General features: G+C 50.5%; 1 protein-coding gene and 1 pseudogene across 1 annotated transcript; both read left to right on the top strand.

Moving 5' to 3' along the window:
- The first annotated feature begins 585 nt into the window (after positions 1–585).
- Positions 586–7,063, top strand: LOC136450534 (G-type lectin S-receptor-like serine/threonine-protein kinase B120; annotated as a pseudogene).
- A 561-nt stretch (positions 7,064–7,624) lies between these two features.
- Positions 7,625–11,163, top strand: LOC136453189 (receptor-like serine/threonine-protein kinase SD1-8). The gene is made up of 7 exons (XM_066453769.1): positions 7,625–9,159; positions 9,270–9,646; positions 9,750–9,960; positions 10,068–10,305; positions 10,403–10,553; positions 10,640–10,941; positions 11,045–11,163. Exons 1-7 carry the CDS (start codon positions 7,842–7,844, stop codon positions 11,073–11,075), a joined length of 2,628 nt encoding a protein of 875 aa, XP_066309866.1. The 5' UTR covers positions 7,625–7,841; the 3' UTR covers positions 11,076–11,163.
- The last annotated feature ends 7,896 nt before the right edge of the window (positions 11,164–19,059 follow it).

Raw genomic sequence — 19,059 nt, 5'->3', positions numbered from 1 at the left:
CACCGTCAAGTGGCAAAAACGGACGGAAGGTTATAGAAGGAAGGAAATTTCGTTTCGAGGCCATATAGGTAAGTCCAAGAAAAAAAGGGCCATACAAGGAAGATATATTTTTTCCAGGGCCATACATGTAAGTGATTAGACTTTACTAATTGCTATCAGATGCATCATTTCACATAGCAGGAATTAATAAAAACTAATTTTGTTCTTGTAATATATATGCAGCATACTCAATTTGTTTGCCTGGAAGCTGGACTTGCACTGTGTCCCTTTGATGTTTTGCTCTCCTCTACACTTTTTTTTCTTGAATCGTTTATAGGGTTGATTATTGTTAGGTCAAAGTCTAACAGATGGAAAATGTGGAGCATGATTGCAAGAGTTGAGAGATAGTCAGTTCCCTGTCAAAATATCCTTCTCAAGTGGAAGACCTGGCTGCCAATCAGTGCATAGAGCTTAGTACGCCAGTATTGACCGACGACTAGAAAATTGGCTTCTTCATAGTTCTATCATGGAACTTTCAAAACTGGTAACTTTGAATGTTCATAATGCGTGTTCGCTGGTCTGAAAAAATCAGACCAGCCAGCTGGTTGCCCACTCATTTCACTGTTCATCAAAACCAGCCAAACAGTGTTTCCTCTCATAAAACCAGTCAGTTTTAGCCAAGTTTCAGAACAGCGAACACGCGGAATGTTGGAGATATCTGCACGAACAATTTCCCCACATGGCACTCCCCACCACACAATCGCTTCCCCACCCCCAACACAGTGATTGCAGGAAACATTTCACTTGTCTGGGAGAATTCAGAGAGGTATGGAGAAATGCTTATGCCCTTTCCTCATCATTATGTCAGTATATCTCTCTTACTACTTTGTTTTGATTAACCTAGTTTGATAATCGGAGTTAAGCAGATATCCATGTTTGGGAAAATAAGCTTCTGGAGGAACTGCATGCTTGTTGATTTGCTGATTCTATCTGCATTAGCAACAAGATGTTTGTCAGCTCCCTCGGCAAGAACAAACATCATCTTTCAGAACCAGTCAATTTCAGATGGGCAGACCCCTGGGCAGACCCTGGTGTCCATGGGAAAAGAATTTGTGCTCGGTTTCTTCAGCCCTGGAGCTTCGAGCAACCGGTATGTTGGTATATGGCACAACGATGTTTCAGAAAGAAGAGCTGTCTGGGTTGCTAATAGGAATAATCCATTACAAGATACTTTTGGGGTACTTAAGTTTGATAACAATAGTAATCTGATTGTTTTAGATGGGAGGGGCAACTCATTCACAGTGGCTTATGGGAAAGGAGTGCAAGATGTGGAGGCTGCAATACTGGATAGCGGCAACTTTGTCCTAAGGAGCATCACGAACCAAGATAAGATCATATGGCAGAGCTTTGACTTTCCTACAGATACATGGCTCCCTGAAATGAACATTCTTGGTAGTAAACTGACCTCATGGAAGAGCTATGATGACCCATCAGTCGGGGATTATTCTTTTGGACTTGACAAAACTAATGCGCTTCAACTCATTATCTTGTGGAAAGGTAATAATTATTGGACCCTGGAACGCTTCTATGAAATCTCTGATTCCAGAGCTAACAAATATTCCCATCACCCCTGTTTCATTTCAATGTGGCAATCTTACATGCACATACACTCCCAATCCTAGAGACACAATGACAAAGATTGTGTTGGATCCGGATGGTTCATTGAACATTGCCCAATTTAGTCGTGGAACTGAGTCATGGACTCTCTTATGGCGACAGCCTGCTAGCTGCGAGGTGTCTAACTTATGTGGTGTTTTTGGTATATGCAACAACAGTATGTCATATGACAGTACAGCATATGAATCCCCCTGTCGCTGTCCAAAAGGCTTCGCACAAGCCTTTCCAGGAAATACCAGGAAAGGTTGCACGAGGCAAATCCAAATGCAGTGTAATGGGGATAGGTTTATTAATATGTCTAGTATACGACTCCCTGACCCCAGTGTTAAACTTTCTGCTATCGGAGAGAGCAAATGCCAATTGGAATGCATGACAAAGTGCTCCTGTACTGCATATTCTGTATTGGATGGTTGCAGCCTATGGTATGGCAATCTAACAAATATGCAGGACGGATATAATGGGAGTGGAGTAGGAACTCTATATCTTCGTGTTGCTGCATCTGAGTTAGAATCAACCAATAGTTCAGGTATGAAATGTGTACCATAAGGAAGTACTCCCTCCTATTCTTTATGTAGGGGTTATCATTAGGATATGAAATGGTCCAACCAGAAGTTTGGCCAACAAGTAGTCAAATTATATGCATGTTCAGTGTGTAAAAATTGTACCAGTAGATTCATATTTCGCATACCTTTTATATGGTATTAAAGCTTTTCACAATTGGTAATATATTCTAAGATAAATTAGTGATATTTTGGACAGTATAGCTACTTGAAAGAGAAGTAATCAATCCCTGTTTTGGAAAGTACTATGAAGTACGAACTGTTTCTCCAAAAGATAAAATTTTCACAAAGGAAAGTGTATTATGAACCATGAAGTCAAGTGGCAAACTCTCTTTCTTCTTATGCAGGTCACAAATTACTTTGGATAGCTGGTGTACTTCCTTCAGTTGGATTTCTTATTTTTTGTGTAATCTTGTTTATTTGGATCAGGAGATCAAAAAATAAAGGTAACTATTAGAAAGCCATGAGAACTCTTTGATAGCTAAACAAAATTCCAACCTTTTATATGCAGTGTGGTTGAAAACATAACAATAAGTCTGTGTATGAATCAGGGAAAGGAAAACAGGATGGTCATCACTCCGTAATGACTTCGGATGCTATCAAACTCTGGGAGGGTGAGGAGACAAGCTCTTATTTTGCGACGTTTTCCTTTTCACAAATAAGAAATGCTACAGACAAATTTTCAACAGAAAACATGCTTGGAGAAGGGGGGTTTGGCCCTGTGTACAAGGTACCATATGTTCTTCAATCCCTCTGCTTCACATACTTGTCAGCATTTCACAAACTAGATAAGAATGCTGGTACGGAAGCATGAGGTTACGTATCTATGGCTGTACCCTATCTTTTTTTCCTGGAAGGATGGCAAATGGCTTTGCCTTTTTTTTTTTTTTTTTTTTTGAGGAGGGGCAGGAGCCCTACTGAAATATATTAAAAAGAATAAAAGCAAATACAAGAAGCTACAACCAAGAGAAAGTTCAAGAAACAAAAAAAGGAGGTGAAGAAAATAAAGAGAAGAAGAACTAATGAAAAGTGTTCTGCATCCATGATACAAAAGATGGTTCAGATTTCTTCTTGATCCTCCACATTTAGTGGTGAAGTTCCTTCCTGAAGTTGTGCTTGCATTTTTGCGTGCTGGGTTGAATTCCATTGAAAATCAGATCATTCCTTTCCTTCGAACTGCTCCAGAAGAACAGGACTATACCCCTATCTTGTTGTTGCCATATAATTCAAATTCAAATAATTTACATGGAAAAGGTAAACTAAAGAGGGGATATTAGACATGAGGGATATATGTCATGACATGGAGATGAAGGCGCTGTTTTCATTTTTCAAATTTACCTACATAAGTACGCTACTATATATGTTCATACCTATGTTAAACAATGGATCTTGACTTTGCTTGGCATCTAGACGTACTAGTTGTATCATTATTCATACCTATGTTAAACAATTAGTCTATTTATTGTCCTTTACGTCTGCATTCACTTTCAGTTTATTTATTGTTTAGCACACCATTTGACATTTCAAGGAGTTCAAGACGATTAGTCACATTTTGTGTGCAGCAATACTATCTGATTTCTATCTACATTGAAAACCATTCTATAGGGCCACTTACCAGATGGGCGGGAGATTGCTGTTAAGAGACTAGCAGCAAATTCAGGGCAAGGGTTACCTGAGTTTAAGAATGAAGTCCTGCTTATTGCTAAGCTTCAGCACAGCAATTTAGTCCAGCTGTTAGGTTGCTGCATTGAAGAGGAAGAGATGTTATTAGTGTATGAGTACATGCCGAACAAAAGCTTGGATTTCTTCTTATTTGGTATGTTTGATTTTCGTTTCTTATTCCTATTTCTTCCTATTTTCTCTCAGCTGCCTTCTTGAACCAGTGAGTCTATTTTTTCCCCTTGTCAAGAAAAATCAAGAAGAGTTTTGCTAGACTGGGAAATGCGGATGAACATAATTGAAGGGGTTGCACAGGGTCTTATTTATCTCCACAAGCATTCTCGACTTAGAATTATTCATAGGGACCTGAAAGCAAGCAACATTTTGTTGGACACTGATATGAACCCTAAGATCTCGGACTTTGGGATGGCGAGAATATTTGATCCCAAAGGAACACAAGCTAATACGAAACGAGTTGTCGGAACATAGTAAGTTCTTGCTTACTTTGTGCTTTGCATTTGATTTATGTGTTAGATTGTACCGAGTCTTAGTGCTATAGATAGGGTTAGAGTGTACCGGGTCTTAGTGCTATAGATAGACTAGGGTTAGACTAGGTGGGAATGGGAGGGTCAATGCCAAAGTCGATGCAGTTAAGCCGCTTGAGACGAGGCGTGGCTGGGTTTGCTAGACCTAGCAACATGTCAGGGACGAACGCACGCACCGGTGTTGCCAATATCGGACGTACAAGGCAGAGGGCCCCAACCATGCATCAACGTCTGCGGGACTAGCAGAGAAGGTCTCGACGACGGTTGCAGTGCGCGGAGCAGTGGGGTAGAAGGCGCAGCACACGGTTGTCAGAGTAGACGAAGTAGGTGGGGACGAGATAACGATGCTGATGCTGTGGTTGTGCTGGACGAAGAAGAAGCAGTGCGGGAGGGGATGCATCGGCGAGTAGGCTCAACGACGATGCGAGGGGGCGGCCGACGAGCAGGGCTCAGCGACGGCGCGAGTAGCGGCGGCTCGATGACGAAGACCTGATCAGTGGGACGAAGACCTTGTGCAGACAGATGGCGCGGCAAAGATTGTGCAGCACAATCATCGATGCACAGGGGACGGCGATGTAGATGCAACGGCGAAGCTGACACGGGCGGCGGTGCTATGGCCCGACGAGGCGACACAACAACAAGCCAATAGCTCTGTTGCTCGGAGAAGATGCGCGTAGAACTCAGCTGTGGACGTCACAGGAGCCGATCTATGGTGGCGATGACGAACCGACGATGTAGACGTGCAGGCTGAATAACCAAGAAGCGATGCAGGAAGGCGTCCCCTCGGCATCGCAAGCCTCGACCAAGCCGCACAGTCGAAGATGTAGATGTTGGTGAAGTCGATGCCGATGCCAGAGTAGTACGCGCGATGTCGACAGGCGGTGGGCGACTCAACCCCGATCAGTGATCGGGCAAAACTAAAAAGATACAACAGCAAGGGATCGGGTGATACAACAATAGGGGATCGGGTGTACCCACCGAGACAGCACAACGGCAGCGGCGCAGCCCGATCGGGCGGCGCCCCCAGCGACAGTGCGCCTCGGCGCGGCTCGTCCCAGCCGGCGGGGTGAGCTACCGAAATCGGACGGGGCGGCGCGACGCGGGGCGCACGGCGGGTCGTGGTTGCCTGGGGTCGCACGAGGATGGCTCATAGTGACCGGTCGCCACCATGGCGGCTCGGTGTTGGGGTCGACCTGGCCCGGGCAACCACCACGGTGGCGCGGGATGAGGTGACACCTAGCGTCCTCCACGGCGAGAGCGGAGAGGGCGACGAGGTGGTGCGGCATCGCGAGAAGGCCCGATTTGCTGCTTACGACGACAAGGATGGCAACCCGATCAATAGGATCGGGCGCCTAAACAGGGGCGCTGCCCCCGGCGAAGATCGATCTCTCCCCGGGGGCGCGCAGTTGCGGAAGCTGGCGGTGGTGGCTAGGATCAAAACGCGACTGATGCCATGTAAGAATGTGAACAAAGGTATGAATGGATGTATTGCAATGAGACTCTCGGTACATATAGAGTGCCTGCATGCCTACATGCTAAGATGTATGGCTAAGAGCAACCTAGTCTATCTATAGTGCTAAGACCCGGTACACTCTAACCCTATCTATAGCACTAAGACTCGGTACACTCTAACACTATGAAGCTAATTTTGATTAGACTGAAAAATGGATATTGATTTTAAATGACTTCTATTCTTCCAGTGGCTACATGGCTCCTGAGTATGCTATGGCAGGCAATTTCTCCACCAAGTCCGATGTATTTAGCTATGGAGTCTTGCTTCTGGAGATTATCAGTGGAATGAGAAATGCTGGATCTCGAAGACATGGCAACTCTGTTAGCCTCCTTGGTTACGTAAGCATGTTATAAAGATAACAAAAATTCTTAGTATGTTATTTTGTAAGTGGAGCACTTCTAACTTGGTTGCTGCTGGAACTGAACTTTGCAGGCATGGGAACTATGGAACGAAGGCAGATGCCATGAGCTCATTGACAAACCATTACACGGTAGGTGTCCTGAGAATGTAGCGCTAAGATGCATTCATGTCAGCTTGTTGTGTGTTCAGGAGCAAGCTGCGGATCGACCCTCCATGACTGAAGTCATTTCAATGATTACCAATGGAAGTGCCACCTTACCAGACCCAAAGCAACCTGGTTTCCTCTCCATGTTGGTCCCAAATGAAACTGATATCGCTGAAGAAACATGCTCCCTGAATGGTCTCTCAGTCACCATCCTTGACGGAAGATAGTACTAATACAAATCTCTGCTGTTCTTTGCTTGGTCAATGCATACGTTACCATTGCATGAATTTGCATGGTATTTCCCAAAGTTATATTGCGGGAACCTGAAATTTAGCACGTCTTACAAAGTTTTAACCTGTTCATAAGTCATAACATATTCTCATCGAGGCTAATGATATATTAGGATCGTTACAAAGAGTCCTTAGAGGAACATATGGACATATGGTTGTTGCTGATGCCAACCTGACATTATGACTTTCTGATTTCAGCTGGTGCCAAAGGCAACTATATGCTAGTTTTTAGTCTGTTAGGTCAAAATTCAACACAATTGAGCGACAAACGAATTGGCATAAATATTTCATCGGTGGAGGATTGCCTTCTCTCTCCCTCTCTAGATGATGGGGACAATGTCAGTCGCGGCATGTTCATATGCATGGCTCATTCATTTTGACTTTTGATTGGTTTGGCGAGCTAAGGCCTATATAAGGGGTGTTTGATTTGTGGCACACAGTTGTAAAAAAAATAAGCGTTCTAATGTGTGCAAGTTGCCCAAACAATCTTTGTCCGTTGCATGCATGACAACGATGGCGGTTGGTGAGATTTGATTAGTTCCTGTTTGACTTTGACTTATGGTGCATATTTCAATTTACAACATGACGATGGTATAGATAAGACCGTGCATTTAGCTATTCAGAGTAACAGGGCTGTTGGGCAAGTTAACAGCTTGCATCCAGCTACGAACCGAGGGAGATCCAAACACCCAAAAGTCCATTTTTCTTCAGGTTTGCCGTGTCGTATACTCGTAGTATATCTTATCTTCATGTGGTCAAGCGAAAATATGGTATGCCTAGTTGCACTTGCATCCAGTTGGAAGTTGGGAACCGAGAGCATCTGACCGGGTTCCCAACCGCAAACAAGAGCCGCATCCATTTGCGGCCGCTGCTCCATATGCAGCCGGCGACGACGTGGCCCTGTGGGCGTAACAAATGCGCGAACAGCCTCGCACTCTCACACCGCCGCGGGCGGGCATTTCCTGCTGCTGATTGTTGTTGGCACGAGTGACAGCCACCACCACCCGATCGGCTGACCGTGCAGGCGATCACGCAAGGCATAAGGCCATGTCGTGAGAGAAGTCAACGGCTGGTTTCCGGCGCGCGCCCAGTTCGGTCGAGGGGACGAGTACCATGAGGGCGCGCACGCTCTCCCTCCTCCTCCTACTCGCCGCCGCCGCCAGTTCCTTCACCCCCTCGACATCCACCGACACCATTTACCGGAGCACGTCCCTCATCGGCAACCAGACGCTAGTCTCGGCCGGCGGCATCTACGCGCTGGGCTTCTTCAGCCCGGCCGGCGCCGACGGCAGGACGTACCTCGGAATCTGGTTTGCCAGCATCCCGGGCCCGACGACCGTCGTGTGGGTCGCCAACCGCAGGGACCCGGTGGTCAACTCCCCGGCCGCTCTCCAGCTCTCCGCCGGCGGCCGGCTCGTCATCCTCGACGGCAACAACGACACCGTGTGGTCCTCCGCGGCGCCCACCGTCGGGAACGTCACCGCGCGCGCCGCCGCGCAGCTCCTGGACACCGGCAACCTGGTGCTCAGCGCCGACGGCAGCGGCTCAGGGCCCAGCGTGGCGTGGCAGAGCTTCGACTACCCGACGGACACGCTGCTCCCGGGCATGAAGCTCGGGGTGGACACCAGGGCCAGCATCACCCGGAACATCACGGCGTGGCGCAGCGCGTCCGACCCGTCGCCGGGCGACGTCACGTTCAAGCTGGTCATCGGCGGCCTGCCGCAGTTCTTCCTCCTCCGGGGCAGCACGAGGGTGTACACGAGCGGGCCGTGGAACGGAGACATACTCACCGGCGTGCCGTACCTCAAGGCGCAGGCCTTCACCTTCAAGGTGGTGTACAGCCCCGACGAGACGTACTACAGCTACTTCATCCGCGATCCGTCACTGCTGTCGCGGCTGGTCGTGGACGGCGCGGCGACGCAGCTGAAGCGGTTCTCGCTCAACAACGGCGCGTGGAACAGCTTCTGGTACTACCCGACCGACCAGTGCGACTACTACGCCAAGTGCGGGCCGTTCGGGTACTGCGACACCGACCGCTCCCCGCCGTGCAGCTGCCTGCCGGGGTTCGTGCCGCGCTCGCCGGACCAGTGGAACCAGAGGGAGTGGTCGGGAGGCTGTGTCAGGAGCACGAACCTGAGCTGCGACGGCGGCGGCGGCGACGGGTTCTGGGTCGTGAACCGGATGAAGCTGCCGCAGGCCACGGACGCCACGGTGTACGCCGGCATGACGCTGGACCAGTGCAGGCAGGCGTGCCTCGGCAACTGCAGCTGCGGGGCGTACGCCGCCGCGAACAACAGCGGCGGGGTCGGCGTCGGGTGCGTCATCTGGACCGTCGACCTGCTGGACATGCGGCAGTACCCGATCGTCGTGCAGGACGTGTACATACGGCTCGCGCAGTCGGACATTGACGCCCTCGAGGCTGCAGCAGCAGGTTCTGATTCTGATTTTTTTTAGATTTCTTTTGATTCCGCAGTTCAAAATCTTGTACGTAATTTTCTTTCTTGATTGATGCTTGACCACACCTCTTGTTCTTGATTACAGGTAACCATCAGCGTTCAAACAAGAGCAAGCTGATCATCATCATTGTCGCTACTATTTCCGGTGTACTTTTTCTGCTAGCAGCGGTTGGATGCCGTTGTTTCTGGATGAAGAAGGCAAGCAGGAAAGGTGAAGGTGAGGATATGTCGTCCTTGCCTCCAAGTACTGCAGATTTCGCGCTTCCGTACAGGATCAGGAGCCAGCCTTCGTTGAGCCCAGTACGGGATCACAAACAGCTTCTTGATGTCTCGGAGGAAACGAGATACTCCGACAAAGATGTTGACCTTCCATTGTTTGAGCTGGAGGTGATTCTGGCCGCCACGGACAACTTCGGGGAGCACAAAAGGATTGGAGCAGGTGGATTTGGCCCTGTTTATATGGTAAAAAACACACAATTTACCTAGTAATACTGTAATTGATCTTGCTGGTTGTTCTATGTAATTATTACTAACTGTAACTGCAACGAATCATTTCCAATGGCAGGGAGCTCTTGAGGATGGACAGCAAGTAGCTGTGAAGAGGTTGAGCCAGGGATCAACTCAAGGGGTGAGGGAGTTCATGAACGAGGTGAAACTGATCGCGAAGCTGCAGCACAGAAACCTTGTGAGGCTGCTCGGCTGTTGCATCGAGAACGATGAGAGGATGCTTGTGTACGAGTACATGCACAACCAGAGCTTGGACACATCTATATTTGGTTAGTCCATTTCTACTTCTACATGCTTGAGAAGAGCACCTTGAATTGAATCCGTATGAGGTGATTAGGTAATTTATATGCCACTACTCCATGCATTACTTACGCAGACGAAGCAAAGCGCAGGCTGTTAAGATGGCAGAAACGGTTCGAGATCATTCTGGGGATTGCACGGGGTCTGCAGTATCTACACGAGGATTCAAGGTTCAGGATCATCCACAGGGACCTCAAGGCTAGCAACGTGTTGCTGGACAGGAACATGGTCCCCAAAATCTCAGATTTTGGCATCGCAAGAATGTTTGGGGGTGACCAGACCACTGCATACACCCGAAAGGTCGTCGGAACATAGTGAGTGTCCACTTCCTAGCCCTTGTGCCAGTTGTATATTCAGTACTGTAAAATTAAAATTGACCTTAATTCTCTTGACTCGTGAGACGGGTTTCAGTGGCTACATGGCTCCAGAATACGCCATGCACGGCCAAATCTCGATAAAATCCGACGTCTTCAGCTTCGGCGTGCTGGTGCTGGAGATCATCGCCGGCAGGAGGAACCGAGGCTCCTACGAACCTGACCTCGATGTCAACCTCCTAGGATATGTAAGTAGCAGCTAGCAACACTTGTCACAAGCAATTCTTCAGAAGGAATTCTGAACGAACTTTGTCGTCGTTGATCTTCGTTCTAGGCATGGATGCTGTGGAGAGAAGGGCGGAGCATGGAGTTACTGGACGAGGCATTGGGCGGCAGCTTCCACCACAGCAGGGTGCTGCGGTGCATCCAGGTGGCGCTCCTGTGCGTCGAAGCGCAGCCGAGGAATCGGCCGCTCATGTCGTCGGTGGTCACGATGCTGGCCAGCGACAACGCCGTGCTCCCCGAGCCCAACGAGCCCGGGGTGAACCCAGGGCTGAGCACGTCGTCGGACACGGAGTCGTCTCGGACCCGAAGCGCGACCGCCAACTACGTGACGCTCACCAGATTAGAGGCGAGGTAGCTTGGGACTGTACACATTTGTTGTGTTTCGAAATGCGAACTTGCGAAGGTTGAAACTGTGCATAAACGTATGTTCGTTTTTGTTTGTTGTTTGTTTCAGGTCCACGTCCACTGGCCACTCTTCCCTGTAAAGTTTGCACAGTTTGTAAAGAGTACATATTGCATTGAGAAGCTCCTGCATTGAGACCAATCCGAAGACTAAATTTATCTAGTTTGAACAATTGGAGGGTGTTTGTTATCCGGTTTCTAGATGAGGGTTAAAACCCAGATTTACATGCAACTTGAAGGTTTTATTATTATTTTTTCATTTTCTCTTCAAATAAATCCTTTGCCACATTAGTAAAACAAATAGCTGAAAGAATAATACATGCATATAGAAATTATAATAGTATTTATCCACCGCGCGTCTCAGGAAGTTTTGGCATGTCCTGGTTGGGCGCCGGCAGCTGCTTTGTGCTGGGTCCCCGTTAGTCGATGTTGGCGAGGCATCGTTCAGCATGATGGGAGATTGGTAGTGATAAATGATGATGGTAACGTCGGGAGCTTGTTTTTGTTCTTCGACTTCAACTATGTGGTCATCGCAATGTATAGACGATGATGGTACAGATTAGAGTAAATTAACAATCCATGAGTCAAACCTTTCCCACTTTGGGGTTGCTGGGGAATGCAAATCAGCAAGCTCGAGTCCCACAGACGTATCGAGATCCAATGCACGTTTTTTAAATTCGACTCTGATGCCAATGCAGTCTAAGTGCATGGAGTAGATGAAAGTAAACTCTATCCCCAGTCTGTGCTGGCAGAGCACAGAGCCGTGACACAAGTTGGAGTAGGATCGTGCCATTTCACGGCAGATCATGGCACGATGCGATCTTTTAGCACGGCACAACACGAATATTTTGGACCGTACCACACGATATATTTTGGACTATACCGGCATGATACGAATGCAAGTACCATGTCGTGCCTAAGACGTCGACACAATGGGTTGCTTGACCTGACCCTGTACTTTGGGCCGTACTTAGACCAGCACGGAATGAAAATCACACGCAAGCACACCTACAATGCTACAACGCGATTTCATAGTGTTTATTACTATTCTGATAGGATTTTATTTAAATTCTTAAATAGATTGTAATAGTATCAAATTTTTTAATGAAAATGGTACATACAAAATATTTTCTTTTTTATGTCATGAACGAATAAAGAAAATAAGTAAAATTTTGAAAGTTGTGCTTAAACCGGCAGTTCGACATAAATGTGCCAGCATGCTATGGATCATGGACCCAAGAAAAGACTTACCATGTTATACCGCAACCTATCTCGCATGTCTGCATCTGATATGAAACACAAGAGGACCATACAGTACCAGCATACAGTACCAGCACGGTATGGTAAGTCCCACCGCATCCGTCTATATCTATATCTATACCTAATAATAAAGAGGAAAATTTTCGACTATTTTTTTCATCCATCCATTTTTTTCGTCTGTCACCCCTCTAATTACTGGACAATGGAGAGTTTTTTTATCCGAACTTATATATATAATCCGTGCTCATACGAGTTATAATAGTTCGCGTCTAGTGCGATATGGAGTTCGATTCCAAGATGTATTGAGCCATGTATGTGACACGGACACATGAACCGTCCTCATAAAAGTTGAAAAAACTTGCTTTTAATAATAATTTTTAGTCCAGTTTTCCACGTGTTCGCTCATCTATGGTAATTTTTGTCCAACTATTTTTTCCGTGTCCGTTCATTTTTTCCCTTTTCTATTTCGTTTGCAATGGCTTTTCCCTTCGTTGTTTCACGTGTCCCTTTAGGTTTGTTTTTGGCGTTCGTTCTATTTCCCATGTCCGTTCTGTTTTTTCTTTGATTTTTTCTGTTCTTCTTTCTCATTCTTTTTTCTATTTTTTTCTTGAGTATCTTCAGTCCTTTTCTTCTATGTCCAATTTGTAATTTTTTCTGCTGTTTTTCTTTTCTTAATTATATCCTGTTTTTTATATTATCGAGTTCATAAACCCGGAGTTCCTTGGGGACCGGCTTCTGCGTCAAGGCTCGGCCCAAGAGTCTAAAACAACAGGGCAAAAAAACGATCCAGCAACCGATCGGAAGGCCAGGCCCAAGAAGAGCAACGCCCGCTCGTCAACTACTTCGGCCCACCTCTCCGACCGGAGCGCTCGATTCAGGCTCCGGCCATCTCCGACGGCCCCTCCGATCGGAAAGCCTGTCCCGAGCCCTACTTCGGACTCCGACCCCGCGTCCCTCCGACCGGGGCTCGTAGGAACCCTGCTCACCGCTCTTCTCCGATCGGCGCACTCAGAGCCGACTGAAGCCATCCGACCGGGAGACGTCCGCTCGGTAGGAACCATAAGACATGCGGAGAAAGGCAAGGCAAGGCTCACAAGTCAAAACCACTGTACCAGGGACCATACCCTGCATAGAACAGTACTCTGCAGCCACCCGACACAAAGAGTATTGTAGGTGCCGACATCTCCCTCTACAGTATTGTAGGGGCCGCTAAAACTCCCATACGGTAAGACCCTCCGCGTGTCTCTGGACATCGATAGCGGTATGGGCACCAGGAATTTACCATACCAGGTGAACATAGCGCAACTCCTCACAAGCCTCTAGGCATCAAACAGTATTTGCAGGTACCGACGTCCACCATCCCTAAAAAGGCAGCATGACCTCACAGTGTGCATCTGACATTCTACAGTGACAGCAACAGTATTGTAGGCGCCTACCACTATCTTGTACCCACCGATGTGGGCAACAAGGCTCGATAGGCGTGGGCAACAAGGCTCGACAGCATACGTACCCTCACCCTCTCACTTGTAAAGCCATCCCCTTCATCTATAAAAGGGGGTGCGCTTCCTCCAACAAAAGGAGACCGATTTCCAGTAGGCCAGAGTTCCTTAGATCGATAGCTCACAACCACAGAACCACCAGGTTCAGACCTCAAGTATCCGCTTGAACACTTAGCTCATAGCGAAGTTCCTGTCACTCTCGGCCCTTCCGGTCGGAGCCGACCGAACCTCTTGTACACCCATCTTTCTCCCTCTCGTTTGTAACCCCACTGCAAACTTCGAGCACCTAGGCTTAGGAATAAAGTCACCGATCGACCCCGACTAGGACGTAGGGCACTGTTGCCTGAACCAGTATAAATCATGTGTCATTGAGTGCTAGGCCACCTCCGATCACAACGTACAGCAAAACTATAAATATTCACTAGTTGGTCACTTTCTGCACCGACAGTTGGCGTCGTCCGTGGGGAAGACGATGTACGTTCAACACTTTTTGGTCATCGGATGGCCCACTTTTCCACCACCCTCGCCGTGGCGGGCTCGGGCGATACGATTCGCTTCGGCTCGCTGGAGTTTCCCGCACTCTCACCCGCTGGGATGCGGGTTCCACCCGTTTTCGAGCCATCCCAGGCCTTCCTCTTCAGAAGCCTAGAATTCGTCGCCGACTGGCTCGGCGTACTCCACCTCCGCGAGGAGACTCGCGACCCGGCACCCGTCAGAGAGACGTCCTCCATCGACTCCGGGACGCGCGACTTCGATGGCGCGGCATCTGCGCTTCTTTCCGAGCAAACTCTCTGCTCAAACCCCGCTGTGAGTAATATACACACTGTTATTTACTTACTATTCTCTATCTTCCGTCGGTTACCCGGCGAAACCCCGTTGTCCCCAACGCAACCGCCGTATGGCCGGTTCCCCTACGGCCTCACGTCTTCCGCGGACACATACGCCCGGGGGCTCCAAAGGATGCCTGCGCCGCCCCTCTCGCATCTGAATTCGTGGGAATGGCGAGCTATGCTCCCACCTGTTTCCTCGACCTCTTAGATGACGATGGCGAGAGTGACGGCTCTAGCATCGGTGACATGGCACCTAGCCACCGTCCGTCCCGGGAGTGCGCCATGGCGGATCCTCTGGGACACCCACCAGTGGAAGCAGAGTCCTTCCGGACCCACGCCCCACTGGGCCCTCACACAGAGACCCCCGAGCTCACATGTGAGCACGGGGAGGATCTACGACGATAGTGGCCGCATCAGCCACCGACTGCACCAGCGCGCTCGGCGCACCACACTGCGCCCTGTGCGCATAGACCGGTGAACGGTGCTCGAGGTCGCGCCCGTCAGCCCCAGCGCAACATCCCGGTTAGGGGGACCGATCCCCCGCAGTTCGCTCAGGCCAGTCAGAACATTGCCACCGCGGCAATGCTCCTGCGTGACCTGTCTGAGCCGAACGACCCTCATGAACGGGTGATCCACCGGAACCTCCGGGCACTGCTGGAGACCACCGCCGTTCAACAAGCGGAGTGCTCCGTATCACGACGTCGACTCGTGACCTCGCTCCCCATTGGGGGAACAGGGACGCAGTAGATGGGGTGCTACACCCTATACCCACAACAACCACAGAGTGCGGCATAGGAAGCCGCAATGGCACCTCACCTCGACTTGATGACCGCTCCGCGTCGACCGCCTATCCACGCGCAGCTCAGGCCAAACCGAGATATGCGCAACATCGATCGGAGTCCCAACCCTGACAGCCTAGGACCATGAACCTTTGTCCAACACCTCCAGCAAGCGTCATTCCCACCGTGCTTCAATGGAGGCCGCGGCAAAGGTAAGGCCAAGCGCTAGGATCAAGACGAGGGCCCCTCCTCATAGAGGGAAAAAAGAACAGAAAGGATCGCCGCCGACCGGCCAACTCCGTGTCGGTCGCCGTGGCCGATCATGTGGGCATGCAGCCCTAGCAAGACCCTTCGGGTCACTTTCACGAGCTCATGGAGAGCCCGTGCACCAACCACGACTACTCCATCAAACACCTCTATAAGGATTGCCAGCTCCTCAAGCGCCTACTGGGGTAAGCTGGCAGGCCAAAGGAAGAAAAAGGCGAGGAAGCAGCAACCGAAGAAGAGGGCGTAGCGGGCAAGGATCTAGACGACTGAAGGATGAAGTGATCCGATCGGATGCCTACCGACTGAAGGACAACGACGACGACGCTCTCTCCGAGCACCTTGGAACAGCTATGTCATTCTTTCTTTTCCTAAGTTTCATTCTTAACTTTTTTTACTTAGCGAACGCTCCTATAAGAGCACTCCGACTAGAACACTTTTTGGCTCGGGGGCTCCACTAGGGGGCTCTACTACCCCTCTATTTTGTTTTTACTTTAAGTACTCTTTTACTTTCATATGGAGAAACTCCTTCCCACCCAAACAAAAAGGGCAGCTCATTCCTTTGATTTACCTTACATAGCTTTGCTTTAAAACATTCTGACTGATCGCACCCTGCCTTTTCCTACGGTTACGAGCGGCCGAGCCTCGCGGGCCACACCCCGGGCTCACAAGGTTGCAGCCTATGGGACAAATGGGCAGGTACGAGAAAGAAAGAAATAAAAAATAAAATTATGCTAAGGGAGAACTAAGGAACGAGAGAGAACAAGCTTCCCCGAACGGAGCAACTCCATCACAAAAACAAAAACCGATTGCAGTCATTAAAACACACATGAACATTTTACACAAGGGCTCCCCCATGAACTTAAAATTTTTACGTTTACTAACTACTTATATTATGTAAGCTATTAAACCGGCCCGGCGGCATCTGCTGACGACGCGACCGATGAAGGCGCAGGCTGCTCACTCCCCGGCAGCACGATGTTCGGCTTGATCGAGGCCAAGGCAACGTTCCCTCTCGAACCAGGCTCCATGCTATCCATAGGCTCTAAAGCGTCCTCCCCACGCATGCTTCCGGCCATGTCTTCACGGTGAACGTCCATCACCCACTCAGCGGGAACTTGCTTCGACACCAACCACGTGTGCGGCAGCAAGCTCTCCCCGATACTGGATGTCCTCCATGCTCAGGCCTTCAGCATACCCGCTGCAGATAGTGGCGAAGTCCAGATTCGGGTGGTGTGTCACCACCAAGGTCAGCATCCCCAACGCCCCGTAAAACAGTCCGCTTCTGACAAGGTCCTTGACTGTGTCTGGGACCTCCGCTAGCTAGACAATAGGCGCGCTAGTGCTTGGCACCGACCCGAAGACTTCCGAGATGATGAGCTGGGCAACATTGCGGATCTGGTCAAGGTCCCCCTCAAGAGCACATCGCTCTTCATGGGACTTGGCTAGCTCCTCCGCATTCCGGCTGAGGGTCGCCTTGGTTGTCTCTAGGTCCTGCTCCAGCGTCTTCACCTTTCCATCTAGCTCTGAAGGAGGGGCGACAAGCTCAAGAACAAGCTGAAGAAAGAAACCAACACAACAAAAAACAAGAAAGGGTATGTACCAGCGCGAGAGTTCTCAAGGGTGGAGAATTCCTCCGCCTATTGAGTCGCCTACACACACAGCCGGGTGTTCGCCTCCTCCGTCCCCATCACCTGGCCTCGGAGCACGAGCACCTCCTGGTCCGCCTCCGACCGGGCCCTCCGCTCCGCCTCCAGGGCCATCCACGCTGACTCCAGGGTGGCCCACTCCGACGCCAGAGCACTCCTCTCCATCTCAAGGGCCGCCAAGGCCTCTTGAAGTGCCATCTCGATGCTCGCCAGGGATGCCCGCAACTCCGCCTCAGTCTCCGCCTGGCAGGCTTTCATTGTCTCGAGCCCTTAGTCGGCGGCAGTCGCCCGCTCCGATGCACGCTGCCACTCCGCCCGTGCCGTGGCCGCCTCGACCGCCTAGTCCTGGGACTCGCGGCGAGCGAACTCTACCCGATGCTCGAGCTCAGCCATTCGGGCGTATTCCACTCGGAGGAAGTAAGACTTGCGGAAAGACATCTTCCTTATATCCTACAAAAACAAGCATGCTAAAAACAACTGATGAAAGATTCAAAGGGCAAGGACAAGTACCAGAAACTCACCTTCGTGGTGAGCTACAGGTCGCCCTCAACCAACTGCTAAGCGAACTAAGCCTGCTTCCGGGTGCTTTCAAGCTTTGCAGATAGCTTGGTGAGCTCGGACACCACGGCATGCCCTTGCCCCCCCCCCAAAATGTCCTAGAGCTGACACTCCTGGGAATCCCAGAGGATGAACCATGCCTTCGATGGGTCCTTAGGGCAGGGCCACTCTAGGTCACCCTTCGGTGAACCACCGGAGGGCCCAGCCTCCAACTGGACCACCGCCAGCTCCCGCAGTGATGCCGCCAGCTCCTATGGTGACACCGGCGGCTCCACCGTGACATCCGCCTCATCGTCAGACGGGATGTCCACCACCTCATTCGCATGGAACGCCACCAGGCATCCCAACACCATCCTGGCCGCACTTCCCTCCGGCGCCTTCGGCTCCGACGGCAAGGATAAGCCGTGCGGCCCTCCACCCGGTGAGATAGGGAGCTCGCCCTCCCTCGTCTCTTCCACCGCGATCGGCAGAGGAGGGGCCGCAAGAGTTACCTCTGACGCAACCCCCACCATTGGCACTGGGATCGCCGCTAACACCGACGCCGCCGCTACCGCCTTATCAGCAGTCGCCCCAGGGAGCACCACCCCTAGGAGGGAGCACTGTAGGGTAGGCCTCCAAGTCTCCCGCACGGGGGTCGGAGCGACGCTCAACCCTAGCATCCCTGGCCCGCTAACAGAAAGTGCAGGTAAGTCACCCTCCGAAAAAGCTCAACCAGCGGAATATCAAAAAACAACAGAAAGAAAAACATACCGGAAGGTGAGTGGCACGACTCTAAAAGTAGGGCCCGATGTCGATGGGCCTGCAGTATGAGGACCGCTCCCAGGCTGCGACCTAGGTCCCCTCACTTCAGATGGGGGTGGAGTCATCCCAACCGGCTCCTGCCCGGCCTACGGGTCACTATGACCTTCGGCTCGGGACTCCCCGACCAGAGCAGTGGACGGAGCGTCCTCCGACTGCAAGATGCGCGTCACTCGGGTGCTAGTCTGCTCCTCAGACCACCCGGACTGCTCGACCACACCCACGGCAGGCAGGGCCTCCTCTGGCTGCGAGCCAGGCGTTGGCACCGGTCCCATCAGCGCACGAGTGCCAATCCGCTCCTCGGACCGCCTGGCTCGCTCAGCCGCGTCCACCACGGGCGACGATGGGACCGGCGACACCACCGAGGGGCGTGGTGACCGCGTCCGCTTCATCGCCCGTCCACCGACAGCGTCCGCGCTCGCCGCACGCT

Source organism: Miscanthus floridulus, chromosome 5 (genome assembly GCF_019320115.1).
Source record: "Miscanthus floridulus cultivar M001 chromosome 5, ASM1932011v1, whole genome shotgun sequence".
Classification (NCBI taxonomy): domain Eukaryota; kingdom Viridiplantae; phylum Streptophyta; class Magnoliopsida; order Poales; family Poaceae; genus Miscanthus; species Miscanthus floridulus.
The sequence above is the reverse complement of the archived record's forward strand: the minus strand, read 5'-3'. Positions and strand labels throughout refer to the sequence as shown.